This window comes from Delphinapterus leucas, chromosome 20 (genome assembly GCF_059928025.1).
Source record: "Delphinapterus leucas isolate spDelLeu-1000000601 "Yukka" chromosome 20, BTC_Dleu_Yukka2, whole genome shotgun sequence".
NCBI lineage: Eukaryota > Metazoa > Chordata > Mammalia > Artiodactyla > Monodontidae > Delphinapterus > Delphinapterus leucas.
This window is the reverse complement of record NC_143148.1, coordinates 15748844-15765920: the sequence shown is the minus strand read 5'-3', so window position 1 is coordinate 15765920 and position 17077 is coordinate 15748844. Positions and strand designations below refer to the sequence as shown.

At 39.1% G+C, this 17077-nt stretch overlaps 1 protein-coding gene across 1 annotated transcript in view; it reads right to left on the bottom strand.

The window, feature by feature from the left end:
• ZNF565 (zinc finger protein 565) overlaps positions 1 to 16935 on the bottom strand; it is a 31686-nt gene extending 14751 nt beyond the window's left edge. Inside the window, exons 1-2 of the mRNA XM_022586357.2 lie at positions 12329 to 16935; positions 5278 to 5370 (exon numbers count right to left, since the gene is read on the bottom strand). Of these exons, the coding sequence (XP_022442065.2) occupies positions 5278 to 5370; positions 12329 to 12443 (208 nt within the window). The 5' untranslated portion in view covers positions 12444 to 16935. The remainder of the gene's footprint in view (positions 1 to 5277; positions 5371 to 12328) is intronic.
• Between the last annotated feature and the right edge of the window lie 142 nt (positions 16936 to 17077).

Here is a 17077-nt window from a genome sequence, read left to right as displayed (position 1 = left end):
CATCTGATTGGATATGGATGCAGAGAGAAAAAGGAGTCAGGAATTCTTTCATATTTACTGAGTTCCCAACTCAGTTGGCATGGTTCTATGTGTAAGGAAGATAGCAAATCCAGTCTGTCCCAGCAGATCTCACATTCTAATGGAAGGAGACAATAACAAATATTGATATACTGACATTGATATTCCTATTTATATGTAAAGGAGTCAAAGTTCTATAGAGGAAAATAAAAAGATTAAGGAGATGGGGAAATGAAGGGTGGTCTAAGAAGGCTTTTCATTGGGAATGTGACATCGACACAGAAATCTAGGGGAAGCACAGTCCTAGCAGAGGGACCAACAAATGCAAAGGCCTCTAGGCAAGAGCAGGCTTTAACAACAAAGAGGAAGGAGACTAGAGTGGCTGGAATGGGGTGAGTGAGAAAATGAGGGCCAGAGAGGAGGATGGAAGCTGGATCACACAGGGCTTGTGGGCCTTGTGTAAGAACGTTGGTTTTTACTCTTGAGTAAGACAGGAAGCCAATGAAACACTTCAAACCAAGGAATGGCATAATCTGATTTACATTTAAAAGGATCACTCATGGAAAATGGACTAAGAGGACAAGGGGGGGAAGCAGGGAAGTGGGGGGAACTGAGAAGGTTACTGCAGTAATCCTGGCAAGGGGTTGAGGGGCTTGCCTTAGGGTGGTATGGTCATGGGGGAGGTGACAAGAACAGATCAGATTCTAGATATTCTCTGTAGGAAGAGCTGACAGGATTTACTGATTTTAGGTATAAAAGAAAAAAAAGGAGGCCAAGATGATGCTAGGGTTTTTGGCTTGAGCAACTAGAGGTATGAAGTTGCCATTTTTTAACACAATGGACTGTGAGAGGAGCGGGTTTGGATAGACCAATTATGAATTCTGTTTTACCTTAATACTTGAGATGATTATTATATGTCTAAGTGGAAATGCCAGATGTCCGTTAGACATTCGATCTGGGAGTTCAGAGAAAGTCCAAATGTAGGAATATAAAATTGGAGGTTACTGATGTTCAGTTGATATTTGAAGCTCTGATACTAGGTAAGATTGCCTACAGAGTGATTAAAGGTAAGGAAGAAAAACGGTCCAAAGCCTGAGCCTGAGGGGCTCCAACGGTTAGAGAACAGGGAGATGAAAAGGAAAAAAGAAAGAAAGGAGTCTGAAAAGGAAACATCAGTGGAATAGAAGGAAAAAAAGAGAATTGGGCTTCACTGAAAGCCCAGTGAAGAAAGTATACCAAGAAGGAAGGTGAGAACTGTCAAATGCTACCAATAGGTCAAGTGGTATGAGGAACGAGAACTGTCCATTGGATCTGGCATTAGAGAGATCATTAGAAGTCTCAACAAAAGTGGATTCTCTAGAGTGGAGGACACAAAACCTTGGCTGGAGTGAGTTCAAGAGAAAATGGAAGGTGGGACTTCCCTGGTGGTGTAGTAGTTAAGAATCTGCCTGCCAATGCAGAGGACATGGGTTTGGAGCCCTGGTCTGGGAAGATCCCACATGGCGCGGAGCAACTAAGCCCGTGTGCCACAACTACTGAGCCTACACTCTACAGCCCGTGAGCCACAACTAATGAGCCAGCGTACCACAACTACTGAAGCCTGCCCGCCTAGAGCCTGTGCCCCGCAACAAAGAGAAGCCACCGCAGTGAGAAGCCCAAGCACTGCAACAAAGAGTAGCCCCCACTTGCTGCAACGAGGGAAAGCCTGCACGCAGCAACGAAGACCCAGCACAGCCAAAAATAAATAAATAAATAAATTTATAAGAGAAAATGGAAGGAAAGGAAGTGGAGACAGAAGAGCCATCCCTTTCAAGGAGTTTTGTTGAAAAGAGCAGAGAAATAGAGCTAGAAATGGATATGGAATCCAGGAACGGTTGTTTGTTTTGAATGTGGGAGAGATTACAGCATGGTTTATAGTGATGGGAATAACCCAGTAGAGAAAAATGAATAATGCAGGGACATAGGAGACAACTGCACAGGAGCAATGACCTTGAGCAAGAGAGAGGGGATGGAAACCAGCACCCAAGTATTGGGGGCTGAATTACAGAAGATCACAGGTAGTTCGTTCATAACTAGGGAAGGTAGAGTACATAAGTACAGGAATGATCCCCAGGATTCTAGGGTGAGGTGATGCAGTGCCATTCATATACACTTTCATTTAGTTTTAATTTTATAACTACCCTGTTAGTTAAATAAAGTTGATTTTATTTCTCACATTATACATAAGAGAAGCTAGAAGGCCTGAGAGGTTATGATATTGACCCAAGGCCACACTGAGTGGGATATGAACCCAAGTGTTGTATTTTATTGCCCATGAAAGTTTCCATCAGCATAAACTGCCTCCCTGTGGTTACTGCCATTAATGAGGGGAATGAACAATAAATTCCCCAATTAAGAGAGTTAGAAAAGGCCCAGTTAAGAGAGTTAGGGGTTAATGGGAGAAGGAAACTGAAACCTTTTGTAAGGGCTTTGTCACAGGAGACAATTCTGACAAGTAATAGTTTCTTTTAAGAATTATTAGACAAGAAGGCACCAGATACATTAGAAATCAGGAGGGAAAAGCCTAGGAGAACATCTCAGAATTCAGAGGAAAAAAAGACATAGAAGAAATGAATTCTGAAAACAAAGGTCAGAGACATGGAAGAGAGATCCAGGAGACCTAAAATATACGTAAAAGTGGAGAATAGAACAGCGGGAGGAAAAGTGAATAAAAGTTAATAATAAGAGTGTTTTCTGGAGGAAATAAAATACTTGAATCTTTATATTAGAAAGAATTCCTGAGAGCTTATAAAAATTCACAAAGGGCCACATCTGGATGCATCCTGGTAACAATCCTAAAATTTTCACTTACCAATAAGATATTATTCTTAAATGTCCATGGACTATTTAGAACGCACCACATAATACCAGCCATGTTCCCTCTGGAGGCTTTGTATATTCCTTCTGGAATGCTCCTCAACATAGTCATAGAGCTCACTTGCTCCCTCCACGAAGGTTTCTGCTTAAACTTCACCTCTATGACCAAACTATTAAAATATTACCCTTTGTCATTCACTTTAGCCTTCCCTGCTTTATTTTTCCTTCTAGCTCTCAGTGCTACTATACATTATGTTATATATTTGCTTGTCAATTATTTGACTCTTCCCACTAAACTTAAAAGCAGGGATCTTGTTGGTTTTGTTCATTATTAATTCCTCAGGACATAAAATACTACATGGGAGGCACTCAAACTCTCCAATGAATGTACAAGATCACAATGGAAACCTTAAGAGTTTATCAAAGTAGCAATTTCTCAGCCTATTTTTTGTGGTTGTACCATAAGCCAAAAAGAAGTTCTAACTTGATAAAATATTTAATATAAAAATAAAATATCTGTAAATGTACTTCAAATATAATGTTTTTATATTTTGTGAACACATAACATACAAGGCAGAAAAATACAAAGAAAAAACTTATATTTGAGATTTTAAAAACTCTAGCCCAAAATACTAAAATCAAAATGAAAAGGCAAATGATAAAATGGAAAAAAAAAAAAAAAGCCTTTAAGTCACAAGTCAGATAAACAACAAAAATTCTTATTGGATAGTGTTTTTAAAATTAAATTTTCAGGGCTTCCCTGGTGGCACAGTGGTTAAGAATCTGCCTGCCAATGCCAGGGACATGGGTTTGAGCGCTGGGCCGGGAAGATCCCACATGCCGCAGAGCAACTAAGCCCGTGCACCACAACTACTTAGCCTGCGCTCTAGAGCCTGCAAGCCACAACTACTGAAGCCCGTGTGCCTAGAGCCTGTGCTCCGCAACAAGAGAAGCCACTGCAATGAGAAGCCCGTGCACTGCAACAAAGAGTAGCCCCTGCTCGCTGCAACTAGAGAAAGCCCGCACGCAGCAACAAGGACCCAACTCAGCCAAAAATAAATAAATAAATAAATATTTTAAAAATTAAATTTTCAGAAAAAAGCAATAATTTTAGATAAATGAGCAGAGGATATGCATGGGCAACTCACTAAAGTGGCTCCTCAACCTATCAAGAGTTTTAAAACTTCACTAGTAATGAAGGGAATATACGTTAAAGCAATAAGGAAATAACATTTTACAGTTATCAATTTGGCAAATTTTTAAAAGACTGACGACACGTCACAAGAGCATGATGTGACGAAATGGACACACACAGTAGATTATAGCTGGTATAAACTTGCAACAAGGCAATGTTAGCAGAAATTAAACCATGTATATCCTCTGATGAAGTAATTCTATATCTGAGACTCTATCCAAAAGATGAATGTCGGGTGTATGATGGAGAGACTGCTGACGACGGAAACAACTTGGAGAGAATTTAAGTATCCTACAAAATACAGTGTATCCATACAATGGAAACATTGTTGCCATAAAAACATATCTTTGCTGATGTTAAGATGTTAAACAACTTTGGGTGAATAAGGTAGATAATAAAACAGTATATGTAATCTTATTTTTATAGGAAAAATATATACATGCGTATATACATGCATATGTGTATGCATAGAAAATGGATTGAAAGGATTTTCAATTAAATTTTTACATTTGTCTCTAGGTGTATAATTATGGGGGAATCTGTTTTTCTGTATATATATATATATATATATTTTTTTTTTTTTCCGGTACTTGGGCCTCTCACTGTTGTGGCCTCTCCCATTGCGGAGCACAGGCTCCGGACGTGCAGGCTCAGCGGCCATGGCTCACGGGCCCAGCCGCTCCGCGGCATGTGGGATCCTCCCGGACCGGGGCACGAACCCGTGTCCCCTGCATCGGCAGGCGGACTCTCAACCACTGCGCCACCAGGGAAGCCCATTCTGTATTTTTTTTTCTTTTCTTTTTTTTTTTTTGGCCATACCACGCTGCATGTAGGATCTTAGTTCCCTGACCAGGGATGGAACCTGCGCCCCCTGCATTGGAAGCATGGGGTCTCAACCACTGAACCGTCAGGGAAGTCCCTGTTTTCCTGTGTTTTCAAGTTTTCCCTTAAGCATATGTTTTATCATCATAAATAACACAATTAATTCCTTCCTCCTCATGGGGCAGGATAGATTATAAAAGAAAATACGAATGGAGTGATACAAGTGACAGTGAAGCGCCTCTGGGAACTTGTATGCTGAAGGAGCTTAATCTTCTCCATAGTTCTAGAGCCTTTGAGGAGTGTGTTCTCAAACAGTAACCGACTTCCCACAGAGGAGGTGAGCTTTCATATAAAAGGCTTTCTGTTTCCTTAGTCTCCTCACTCACCTGTGCACAGGCCTCTTGTTAACCTCTTTCCACAGTCCAGGATGTCTTCCTTGCTCCAAAAAGAATTCACACCTAATTTACAGAAGCAACTTCCTATACACAGAAAAAGAAATGGGTCTTAGCCAGTGTGGTAGACATTACTAATTTAATTACTAATGTCTCACCATTATCCAGTTTTTCAAGTATCCAGTCTTCCACATAATCCAGACCACATAATTCTCTAATCTTTCTATTGCTGATGTGGTGGCCAAGGAGGCTGTGTGTTTCAGATGGTACAGCTACAGGATGGTGGAGTCTCCTTTAGTCTGGGACCCTGCCTATGCTGGTGCATAATGAGCAAAAATTAAAAAGTTATTTTGCAAACCACTGAGATTTGGGGGTTGTTTGCTACCACAGCATAACAACCTGTCCTAACTAATATGCTAATTCAGCTATACTCTGACTAAATAAAAATTCAGACTTGGGGCCTTGGTCAATACAAGAAAGAATAATTTTTAAAAAGTCAGAGGAAACTTCAGAAATAACAGAGCAGAGCTGTGCATTTCCAACTCTATACATCTCAAAGGGATTTTTCACAAACCCACAATGTGAAACAAAAGGCCCTGAAAAGGCAGATTATGAGTTATGGGACAAGTTGTTCTTGATCCAGCAAAATCATGCTCCTTTAGATCTCTATCATCAAATCTTTGTACAAATCCTTCTAAGCAAAGTTCTGCCATCTACACACCACCCAGTGAAGCTTGCAGTTACATTCCTGGATTTTCCCTGTCCCTAAACTGACAGACATTCTTATTCTTCAGAGGGTATGGATCCCACATCACACAAGGCTTGGGCCGGGGGAGTGAGAGAACTTGACAGCTCATGAGAAGTAGATATATATAGATATCTTCACCTTAACATTAGTAATCTGTTCCTGAAAAAGCAATCATTCTGAGTAAAAACTCTAACCAGGAGCCTCTCTCCCAATATTTAAAATGTGAAAAATATAATGAGTCACATTTTAACACAAAGCCCCCAAATAATTTCCTAAACATAATGAAACACAAGAAACACCTACATATAAATAATAAACTATTGTATTAAGATGAAAATTTCTGGGAATCCCCTGGTTGTGCAGTGGTTAAGAATCCGCCTGCCAATGCAGGGGACACGGGTATGAACCCCGGTCTGGGAAGATCCCACATGCCACGGAGCAACTAAGCCTGTGCACCACAACTAATGAGCCTGCGCTCTAGAGCCCGTGAGCCAAAACTACTGAGCCTGCGCGCCACAACTACTGAAGCCCGCGAGGCTAGAGCCCGTGCTTCACAACAAGAGAAGCCACTGCAATGAGAGGCCTACACGCCGCAACGAAGAGTAGCCCCCGCTTGCCCCTACTACAGAAGGCCCGCACGCAGCAATGGAGACCCAACGCAGACAAAAAGAAAAAAAAAAGATGAAAATTTCTTAAAACATCACTTCCTGATCACCAGTTATTATAGATATTAATAATTAGTTGCTTTGTGTACAGTAACATGGCCTCCTTTAGCACCATGAACATCTGCACATCCCTTTTGTTGACAGGCCAATCTATACGTTTGTCAAAGTATTTACATGACTCTGATATTTAACTAAGTGAATTTCTGATGTAACTTGAAACTTTTCCTATATGTCATATTTTTAAATGTTGTATTGAGCTTTATGGATGTAAACATCCAGTCTAAACATCAACCCAAAATCAGTACACTGAGAGGTATGTACATTCTCGGGCAATGTTCAAGATTCTGAGTCAGACAACAGCATATTAAATAAATTAAAGATTTCTATAAAACAGCAATTCTCAGTACTCACAAATTTAGTAGTAATTAAGTAGTTAATAACATAGAAAATGTTCAAGATATGGTTAGATTACAAAACAACTGGGCATCATGTGGTCTTATTTGTAAAATACATGTATATATTAACATAGACAATATAGACAGACAAATCAGACTGAACATATCTGGGAAGTTTTATCCTTAAAGATTACTTTGGTTATTTCTGGGTTGTGATCTTCACTTTTCTTAGTCTTGCTTAAGTGTAGTTTTTCAATAACCACGCATTACTTTTTAAATGCATATTTTAAAGTTCTGTTAAGTATAAGCTACTCCCAAATGGCAGATGAAAAAGGAAATACTTTATTTTAAACAATCTTCCTTTGAACATGAAATAATAGCTCAGGATATTCTAAAAACAGTTCTTTTTCACAGAATGGCTTTTGTTGTTTTTGCTTGTCAGCTCCCAATTTTTGCAAACTTCTTGATTTGGTAACTACATTTATGTGTGCTGGAGACCTGCCTGGAAGAGAACTAAAAGTCATTCAGGCCAAGTCCTGTGTATAAGTGATGCTTCCTTTCAGCTCTTCTCGCCAGATAGGTTTATTATGTTTCTGCACCTGCCCTATTTGCCTCAGTGTTCTCTGAACAGCTATAGAATCATCCTGCTCCACTGGTCATACTTTGTATTTCTTTTGAACACTTTTTTTTTTTAAGACTTTTTTGATGTGGACCATTTTTAAAGTCTTTATTGAATTTGTTACAATAGTACTTCTGTTTTATGTTTTGGTTTTTTTTGGCCATGAGGCATGTGGGATCTTAGCTCCCCAACCAGGGATCGAACTTGTACCCCCTGCATTGGAAGGTGAAGTCTTAACCACTGGACTTCCAGGGAAGTCCCCATACTTTGGATTTCTGATGATTAGAATGAAAATTGCAGGAAATATAGGTGACTCAGTTCACCTCCATAGAGTTCTTATGGGATCAGTTTGACTGAGATATGACATGACATGACAATGACAGCTCTGGTCATACAAATATCTTCCTCTTATGAACTCTCATAGCATACTATCAGGGTAAACTAGTGCCCTTTTTCATCCTTTACTTTGGACATTTGTATACAAGTTTTATCTCCCCCATTACATTATTTGTAATTTAAAAACAGAGATTCTCACTTTTTAAAAGTACTTTGTCTCCCTGAGTTCTAGATTAGGATTTTGCATATTTGCAAATTCTTAATAAATGTCTAATACCTGACCCAAAGGAATTCATTATGAAAATACATGAAGTTGTATGCACAAGAGTACTTTTGGGACAATTTCACAATTAAAATATAGAAATATAAATGCTCTCTAGTAGTCAGTAAAGCGAATAAATTAAGGTGCATCTCGATAATGAAATACTACATAGTGACTTTAAAATATAATTGTTACACAGTCAATGCATTATTAAATGAGGCAGGCAGGTTACAGAATTTATATAAGAGATACCACTCTATAAAATCCCACAGAAAGGGCTTCCCTGGTGGCGCAGTGGTTGAGAGTCCACCTGCCAATGCAGGGGACACGGGTTTGTGCCCCGGTCTGGGAAGATCCCACATGCCGCGGAGTGGCTGGGCCCGTGAGCCATGGCCGCTGAGCCTGCGCGTCCGGAGCCTGTGCTCCGCAACGGGAGAGGCCACAACAGTGAGAGATCCGCGTACCATAAAAAAAATTAAAAAATAAAAAAAAAATAAATAAAAATCCCACGGAAAAATACCTGAAATATATCCATCGAATATTAAGAATATTTATCTTTAGATGAATTACATTTTAAGCAAAATTTCTAATTTTTGCATTAAGCTTATACATTTCATAATAAAAAACATAACAGTACTTTCCACTTAAACAAATATAAATAACTAGAGTTGTAGCTGACATTTATTTTCCTGGCAGCAGAAAAATTATGAGCAATCGAGCCAATGTCTACAACACAAGTAGGGACAAAAAAGGAAATTAGTATGATTGAAACAAATTACAACTAAAAGTTCTTTAACAGTCCTTTAACATATTCTCTGGTGCACTGAAACAGCTTCATTATCAAAAACATCCTGTGAATGACCAATTTTCAAGACAGTGCAATTTCCAGTTTAAGTGAGATAGTGAGCACAAAGCAGAATGCATGGTGTCAGATACGTAGCCAGTTTCTTCTCCATTCAATTACCCATTAAAAAATTTGGGAATGGGATCCTTGCAAAATTTGAATACTTTTTTTTTTTTTTTTTTTTGCGGTATGCGGGCCTCTCACTGCTGTGGCCTCTCCCGTTGCGGAGCACCGGCTCTGGACGCGCAGGCTCAGCGGCCATGGCTCATGGGCCCAGCCACTCCGCGGCATGCGGGATCCTCCCGGACCGGGGCACGAACCCGCGTCCCCCGCATCGGCAGGCGGACTCTCAACCACTGCGCCACCAGGGAAGCCCTGAATACTTTTTTATTCATCATTTTCAGTGTTGTATTATTACAGTATTTTCCTTGTTCTGGTTAACTCTCTGTAAGCATATGTTTATTAGCTGAATAATATTCCATCATATGAATGTAATATGTGATAGAAACTTCCTCTTTTAACTCCCTGTTGTTGGGCACAAATTTCGCACAACATCTCAAAGGTTATTATTACCGGGCACTACTGTCTTTGATTGCAGTTCTAAATTTTTAAGGGTCATGAATCTCTTTGAAAATCTTATGAAATCATAAGCCTTCTTTCAAGAAAAAAATCAAATAAATAAGTATCTGCAAGGACTTCCCTGGTGGTCCAGTGGCTGAGACTCCGTGCTCCCAATGCAGGAGGCCCGGGTTCAATCCCTGGTCTGGGATGCATGCCACAACTAAGAGTTCATATGCCACAACTAAGAGGCCCGAATGGCATAACTAAGATGCCACAACTATGAGCCTGCAAGCCGCAGTGAGGATCCCGCGTGCTGCAACTAAGACCCAGCACAGCCAAAATAAATAAATAAATAAGTATTTTTAAAAAAAGTATCTGCAAAAGCTGCATAAAATTTCATGGCGTCTGCAGAGCCCTGAAGTCTAAGGGTGGGAGCCTGGACCTTCTTTAAAAACCCTGCTGTAACCACTTATTTACAAACACCAAGTACTACTAGCTAATATTCTTTTTTTTTGTTTTTTCCATAACTTATCAAAAGAACAACATGGATTTGGCTGGAAACAAATTTAAGACCCAAAACCTAAAATGTCCCATATCAAATTAGATCTGGTTACTGAAACAAACTTTTATCCCAGATTTGTGAATCTAGACTTCTGATATAGGTCCCAGTCACATTTTTACTCCTAAAAGCCAGAACAGCAGAAGGCCTTGTTCATCAACCCAGACTGTGAAAATCAAAAATATTAATAACAAGTGTTACATGATCCAGGGTATCTGTGTACAATTATGCAGGGGCCATTGCTCATGAATCAACAAATCACAACCCTCCAAAAGATGTAGAACTATGCCAACAGAACCCTTTGCTGCATAAATGGTATAAAGGAGAAACTGAATAATTTGACAATAAAAAAAGGAACATCAGGAAACTAGCTGTACTAGACATTAAAATGTACTGTAAAGTCTCTATAATTAAAACAGTGTGGTAGTAGTGCATAAATAGACAAACCAACCAGTGGAACAGAACAGAAGGCCTAGAAATAGAACCAAGTATCAATATGTATGGACATTTAGTATATGATAGAGATGGCATTTCAAATCAGTGGGGCAAAGATAAAATTCTTAATAAATGGTGCTGGGAAAACTGGATAGCCATTTAGAAAATATAAAATTAAATCCATACCCCATTCCATACACAAAATTAAACTCCAAATGGATAGGGTGCTAGATGTAAAAGAAACCATACAGTTATTAGAAGATAACACATGTAAATTCCCCTTTAATCCTGAGATTGAGAAAGGCTTTCTAACTCCAGAAGCAATAAAGGAAAACATTGGTAATTTGACTACATAAAAATAAAAATATTCAACGACAAAGAACACCATAAACAAAGTCAAAAGACAACTGTCAAACTGGAAGAAAATACTTGCACCATACACCACAGATGAGGAACTAATATTCCTAATGTGTAAAGAATTCTTAAACATTGTGACAAAGCACCAAAAACAAAAACAAACAAACAACAAACAAAAAAAACCCCGTGAAAGTAAACAGGAAAAAGAGATGGACAATTCACGCAAAAAAAAGACGTAAAAAAGGCCCTTGAGGATATGTATGAAAAGATGTCTATCAACATAGTACTGGAAGTCCTAGCCAGAGCAGTTGCACAAAAAAAAGAAATAAAATGCATCCAAATTGGAAAGGAAGAAGTAAACTTATCTCTGTTCACAGATGACATAATCTTATATATAGAAAACCCTAGAGATTACACACACACACACACACACACACACACACACAAACCCTGTTAGAACTAAGAAATGAATTCAGCAAAGTTGCAGGATACAAAATCAACACACAAAAATCAGTTGAATTTCTATATAGACTAACAATGAACAATCAGAAAAGAAAATTTAAAAAAACAAATCCATTTATGATAGTATCAAAAAGAACAAAATACTTAGGAATAAACTTAACTAAGGAAGCAAAAGACTTAACACATTGATAACTACAAAGATTGCTGAAAGAAATGAAAGAAGACATAAATAAATGGAAAGATATCCTGTGTTCAAGACTTGGAATACTTAATATTGTTAAGATGCTGTCATGGACTTAGAATTGTGTGTGTCCTCCCCGCCCCATTCATATGTTGGAAGCCCTAACCCCTAATGTCACTGTATTTGGAGATAGGGCCATTATGGAAGTAATTACATTTAAATGACATCATAAGGGTGGGGGCCTGTTATGATAGCAGTAGTGTCCCTATAAGAAAAGACACCAGAGAGCTCACTCTCTCTCTGCCATGCGAGGACTCAGTGAGAAGGTGGCACCTTGATCTCAGACTTCCAACCTCCATAATTGTGAGAAAATAAATTTCTGTTGTTTAATCCACCCAGTCTATGGTATTTTGTTATGGAAGCTTGAGCTGACCAAGACAGATGGCAATACTACCTAAAGTAACATACAGATTCAATGCAATCCTTATGAAAACCCCAATGATTTTTTGAAAAAATGGAAAAATCCATCCTAAAATTCACACAGAATCTCAAGGGACCCCAAATAGCCAAAACAATCTTACTCTCACACTTCTTGATTTCAAAACTTACTACAAAACTTACCAAAGATGGTAATCAAAACAGTGTGGTGGGCTTCCCTGGTGGCGGAGTGGTTGAGAGTCAGCCTGCCGATGCAGGGGACGCGGGTTCGTGCCCCCGGTCCAGGAAGATCCCACATGCCGTGGAGCAGCTAGGCCCGTGAGCCATGGCCGCTGAGCCTGCGCGTCCGGAGCCTGTGCTCCGCAATGGGAGAGGCCACAACAGTGAGAGGCCCGCGTGCCGCAGAAGAACAAAACAAAACAAAAAACAAACAAACAAAAAAAACAAACAGTGTGGTACTAACAAAAAGACAGATATCTAGACCAATGAAATAGAAATCCTCACATATATGGTCAAATAATTTTCAGCAATGGAGTCAAGAATATTTGATAGGGGAAAGGACAGTCTTTTCAACAAATGGTGCTGGGAAAACTGGATATCCATATGCAAAAGAATAAAGTTGGACCTGTACCTAATACTACACTAAAAAATTAACTCAAAATGGATCAAAGATCTAAACATAAGAGCTAAAACTATAAAACTCTTAGAAGAAAACATAGGGGAAAATCTTCATAACACTAGATTTAGCAATTATTTCTTGGATATGACAACGAAAGCACAGGCAACAAAAGAAGAAAACGTGTTGTAGACTTCATCAAAATAAAAAACTTTTGTGCATCAAAGGATACTGTCAACAGAGTGAAAGTACAATCCATGGAATGGGAATATTTGCAAATTATGTGTTTGATAAGGGATTACTATTCAGAGTATATAAAGAACTCCTAGAACACAACAACAAAAAACAAACAAACCCCGGTGGCCTCGTGGTTAGGATTCCAGGCTTTCACTGCCATGGCCCAGGTTCAATCCCTGGTCGGGGAACTGAGATCCTGCACGCTGCACAGTGCAGCCAAAAGAAAAGGGGGGGAGGGGCAAAGGACATTTCTCCAAAGATATACAAATGGCCAACAAACAACGTGAAAAGATTTCCTACATCACTAATAAAGGAATGCAAATCAAAACCATAATGAGATACCACTTCACACTCATTAGGATGGCTATTATAAAAAAAGCAGAAAATAACAAGCATTGGCAAGGATGTAGAGAAATCAGAACCCTTGTTCACTGCCAGTGGGAATGTAAAATAGTGCAGCTGTTGTAGAAAATGGTATGGTGATTCCTCAAAAAATTAAACATACCATGTGATCCAGCAATTCAACTTCTGGATATATACTCCAAAGAAGTGAAAGCAGGGACATGAACAGATATTCGTAAACCCATGTTCAGAGCAGCATTATTCACAATAGCGAAAAGGTGTTAGCAACCCAAGTGCCCAATGATAAATTAATAAACAGAATGTGGTATATATGTACAATGGAAAATTATTCAGACTTAAAAAGGAAGGAAATTCTGACATATGCTACAACATGGATGAATCCTGAAGATATTGTGCTCAGTGAAATAAGTCAGTCATAAAAGGACAAACACTGTATGATTCCACTTATGTGAGGTACCTAGAATATTCTAATTCATAGAGATAAAAAGCAGAATGGTGGTTTCGAGGGGCTGGAGGAAGGGGCGAAGGGAATTATTGTTTGATGGGTACAGAGTTTCGGTTTTTGAAGATGAAAAAAGTTCTGGAGATGAATGGTGGTGATGGCTGCACAATGCAAATGGAGTTAATGTTACTGAACAGCATAATTAAAATGGTAAATTTTATGTTATGTATATTTAACCATAAAAACCCCCAACAAACTGAGATTGGTTGGTTACCTGTAATGGGTGATTGGGCACAGTGTGGAAAGAATGGCGGAATGGAACTGGGAGAGAAGGAATGATGGAGGAGTAACTGAGTAGATCTTCTGGTCTAATTCTAACTTTCAGAACCATGTTAATGTTTCACATACTCAAAAAATAATTAAAATCAACCAGGATGTGTGTTTGGGAGCCCCAAATCAAATACAAACAGTAACAAATGAACCTATGTATATTACAAATGAGTAATATTACCATACAGATGGGTGTAGGGAAAACTGTATTTTTATTTATTTTATTTTTTGGGGGGCGGTACTGTATTTTTACTATGAACTGTAAGACTAAATACAAAAAGAACTATATGGGGTTTGGGGATATGTGTTAGAACTACTTTCTACTCAAGACTGAGCAAATAAATAAATGTACTGTGGTTAATGAGAGCCGAGTTTTTCACTCTCAGAGAAAGGAGTTACAGAAAAGGAAATGGAGATGGCTAGAAGAAGCCCTGTTGTATTGAACTGGAATTGGAGATATATGAAATCATAGATTATCTGTATAGGTATACATACAGATAGATACAGATGTGTGGGTACAGATGCATATATTTCATATCTGAGAAAGTCAAGAAGCAAAGATATCCCAGTAGCAATAAGCACATCTAATCTCGGTTTCTAAATATAATTTTCTAATAAAAGGAGCCAGTGATCCCTGGGAAATTTGCTGATTCCAGGACTAAGGCTGGGAAAGTACAGTATCAACCTGGAACATCCTGCGGTGCAGGAAAATAAGGAAGTACTAAAAATAAATAAATAAATAAATAAAGGGGATATGTTGAAAGGATACAGGAGCCAATCCAAAGGGTTTCCCAGTGGCCAAATATGGGACAATTCGAGCAATAAAATAGTGATAGTGATGGATTATAACCTATAGTATTAAAAAATCCAGACTATACTTATACAAGTTAGTAAATAAATTAAATGGGGAGAAGGAAAATCTATTTGTAACAGAATTATAATTAATAACTGTAGAAGGAATAACAGAATCCGAAAAAAAAAAATCACCGTTTGGCAAATACCTGGTAATAAATTTTCAGGCAGGAATTATCAATGGATGTAGTAGGTGGAAGTAGGATGAAAAACAGCATAACTTTATAGACCTAAAGTATTTCTCCTTGAGACACATTAATTATAATGGAAAGAGTGACTTTGCAGTGGAGAAACCTGGCAAATAAAGTTAACACCACCAATAATGAGACAAATTAATCTCATGTGTCTCCTGATAAGATGCACTGAGAATACATCAATTCTGGGGTAGTCTTGCCTCAACTGCATAATCCAAATTTAATTATGAGGAAGTATCAGACAACCTCAAATTGAGGAACATTCTACATTGCAGAATTTACAAAATAAACGGCCAGTTCACCTCAAAAGTGTCAAGGTCATGAAAGACAAAGATTGAGTAACCGTTCCAGATAAAAGAAGACTAAGGAGAGTTACCAACTTAATTGCAACATATGATCCTGGATTGGATCCTTGTCCAGAAACGGGACATTAAGGGACACTGATGAAATCTGAATAAGGTTTGTAGATTGGTTATCAGCGTTAATCTCCTGGCTTTGACAGAGAAGCTGGGTTAAGAGTATTTGGGAATTCTATTTTTGCAACAGTTTTAAGTCTAAAGCTAATTAAAAATGAAAAGTTTAAAAACATTTAGATTAACATTAGGTGTGTAGGGAGTATGGAAGGTATGGGCCTTTCAGTTCACCTCCATAGCACTCGGTAATTTATTCCAATGGCAAACACTGGACACCAGTTCACTTGGGGGTGGGTGGTGGTGTGTGTCTTTGTTAGGCAAAAAGTTTCAGAAGAAGGAAGGAAAAGCACGTGTTAAAAAAAAAAAGCCCCAAATGGGGTCATGTGCCCCCATAACAGCAAACAAGACAATTCCAGTTTCAATCTCTCTCAAGAAAATGTGCTCCTAAATAAAAACTGAACAAACAAACAAAAGAAAATGTGCTCTTTAAACAATCAATCTGAAATTTCCTGATTAGCACTAGTGAGGTAATCTGCATGATAAGACCCCTGCCATTCCCTTCCCCTAAAAGATGTCCCGGCCTAAAACAATCCTTTCTTTTCTTTTGCTAACTTCCTTGCACCACTTTCCTACTGCCTATAAAAACCTTCCATTTTGTACCAAAATGGAGTATCTCTCTACTTAGAGTATCTCTCTACTTGGTAGATGGGATGCTGGCTGATTCATGAATTGTTGAATAAAGCCAATTAATCTTCACATTTATTTGGCTAAATTTTTTTTTTTAACACACATCACGAATAATAAGAAGGGTTTCAGGGAAAGAAGAAAAACTGATACACGGAGAACTTGGCTTTTGGATGTTCAATAATAATTCTTTCCTTCTCTTCTCAATACGTCTCTTGGAGAAGAGTCAAGCAAAAGCAATCATGAGGGACCAGGGCATTTTTAAAGGGTCATCACCCGACCCTCCCACACAGGGGAGGGAGAGCAGAGAAGACTGGACATCATGCCCAATTTCGGTGTTACAGGGAAAGGCTGAGGCTATCACTGTCCCGGGCCAAAATCTGTCAGAGTACTGGAGTCACAGGCACCTCACACCCACACACTTGGTGCTGAACAAATGGTCAATGTCACACAAACACATAGCCACTCTTAGGACACACAATGAAACACGATCATAGACACCTCCACAGCCTTATACACAGCCACAATCTCACACCCACTAAGGCACACACAGTCGCACAATCTACTCACCACCATGACACACAAAGACACATTCAGAATTGTGCATTTTTAGCCCGCTCGCGCCAGCGCGCAAAAATCCAAGGCTCTCTGGACACGCCCTGTCCCCGCCCCGGACTCCCAGACCCCTCACCTTCTGCCTCCCCGTGGTCGCGTCCGGGGCCCTGAGAAGCTAACGACCTCGCCACGACGTCAAGAGAGACGTAACGCTGGGCCGCTGTGGACTCTGGGAAATGTAGTCCA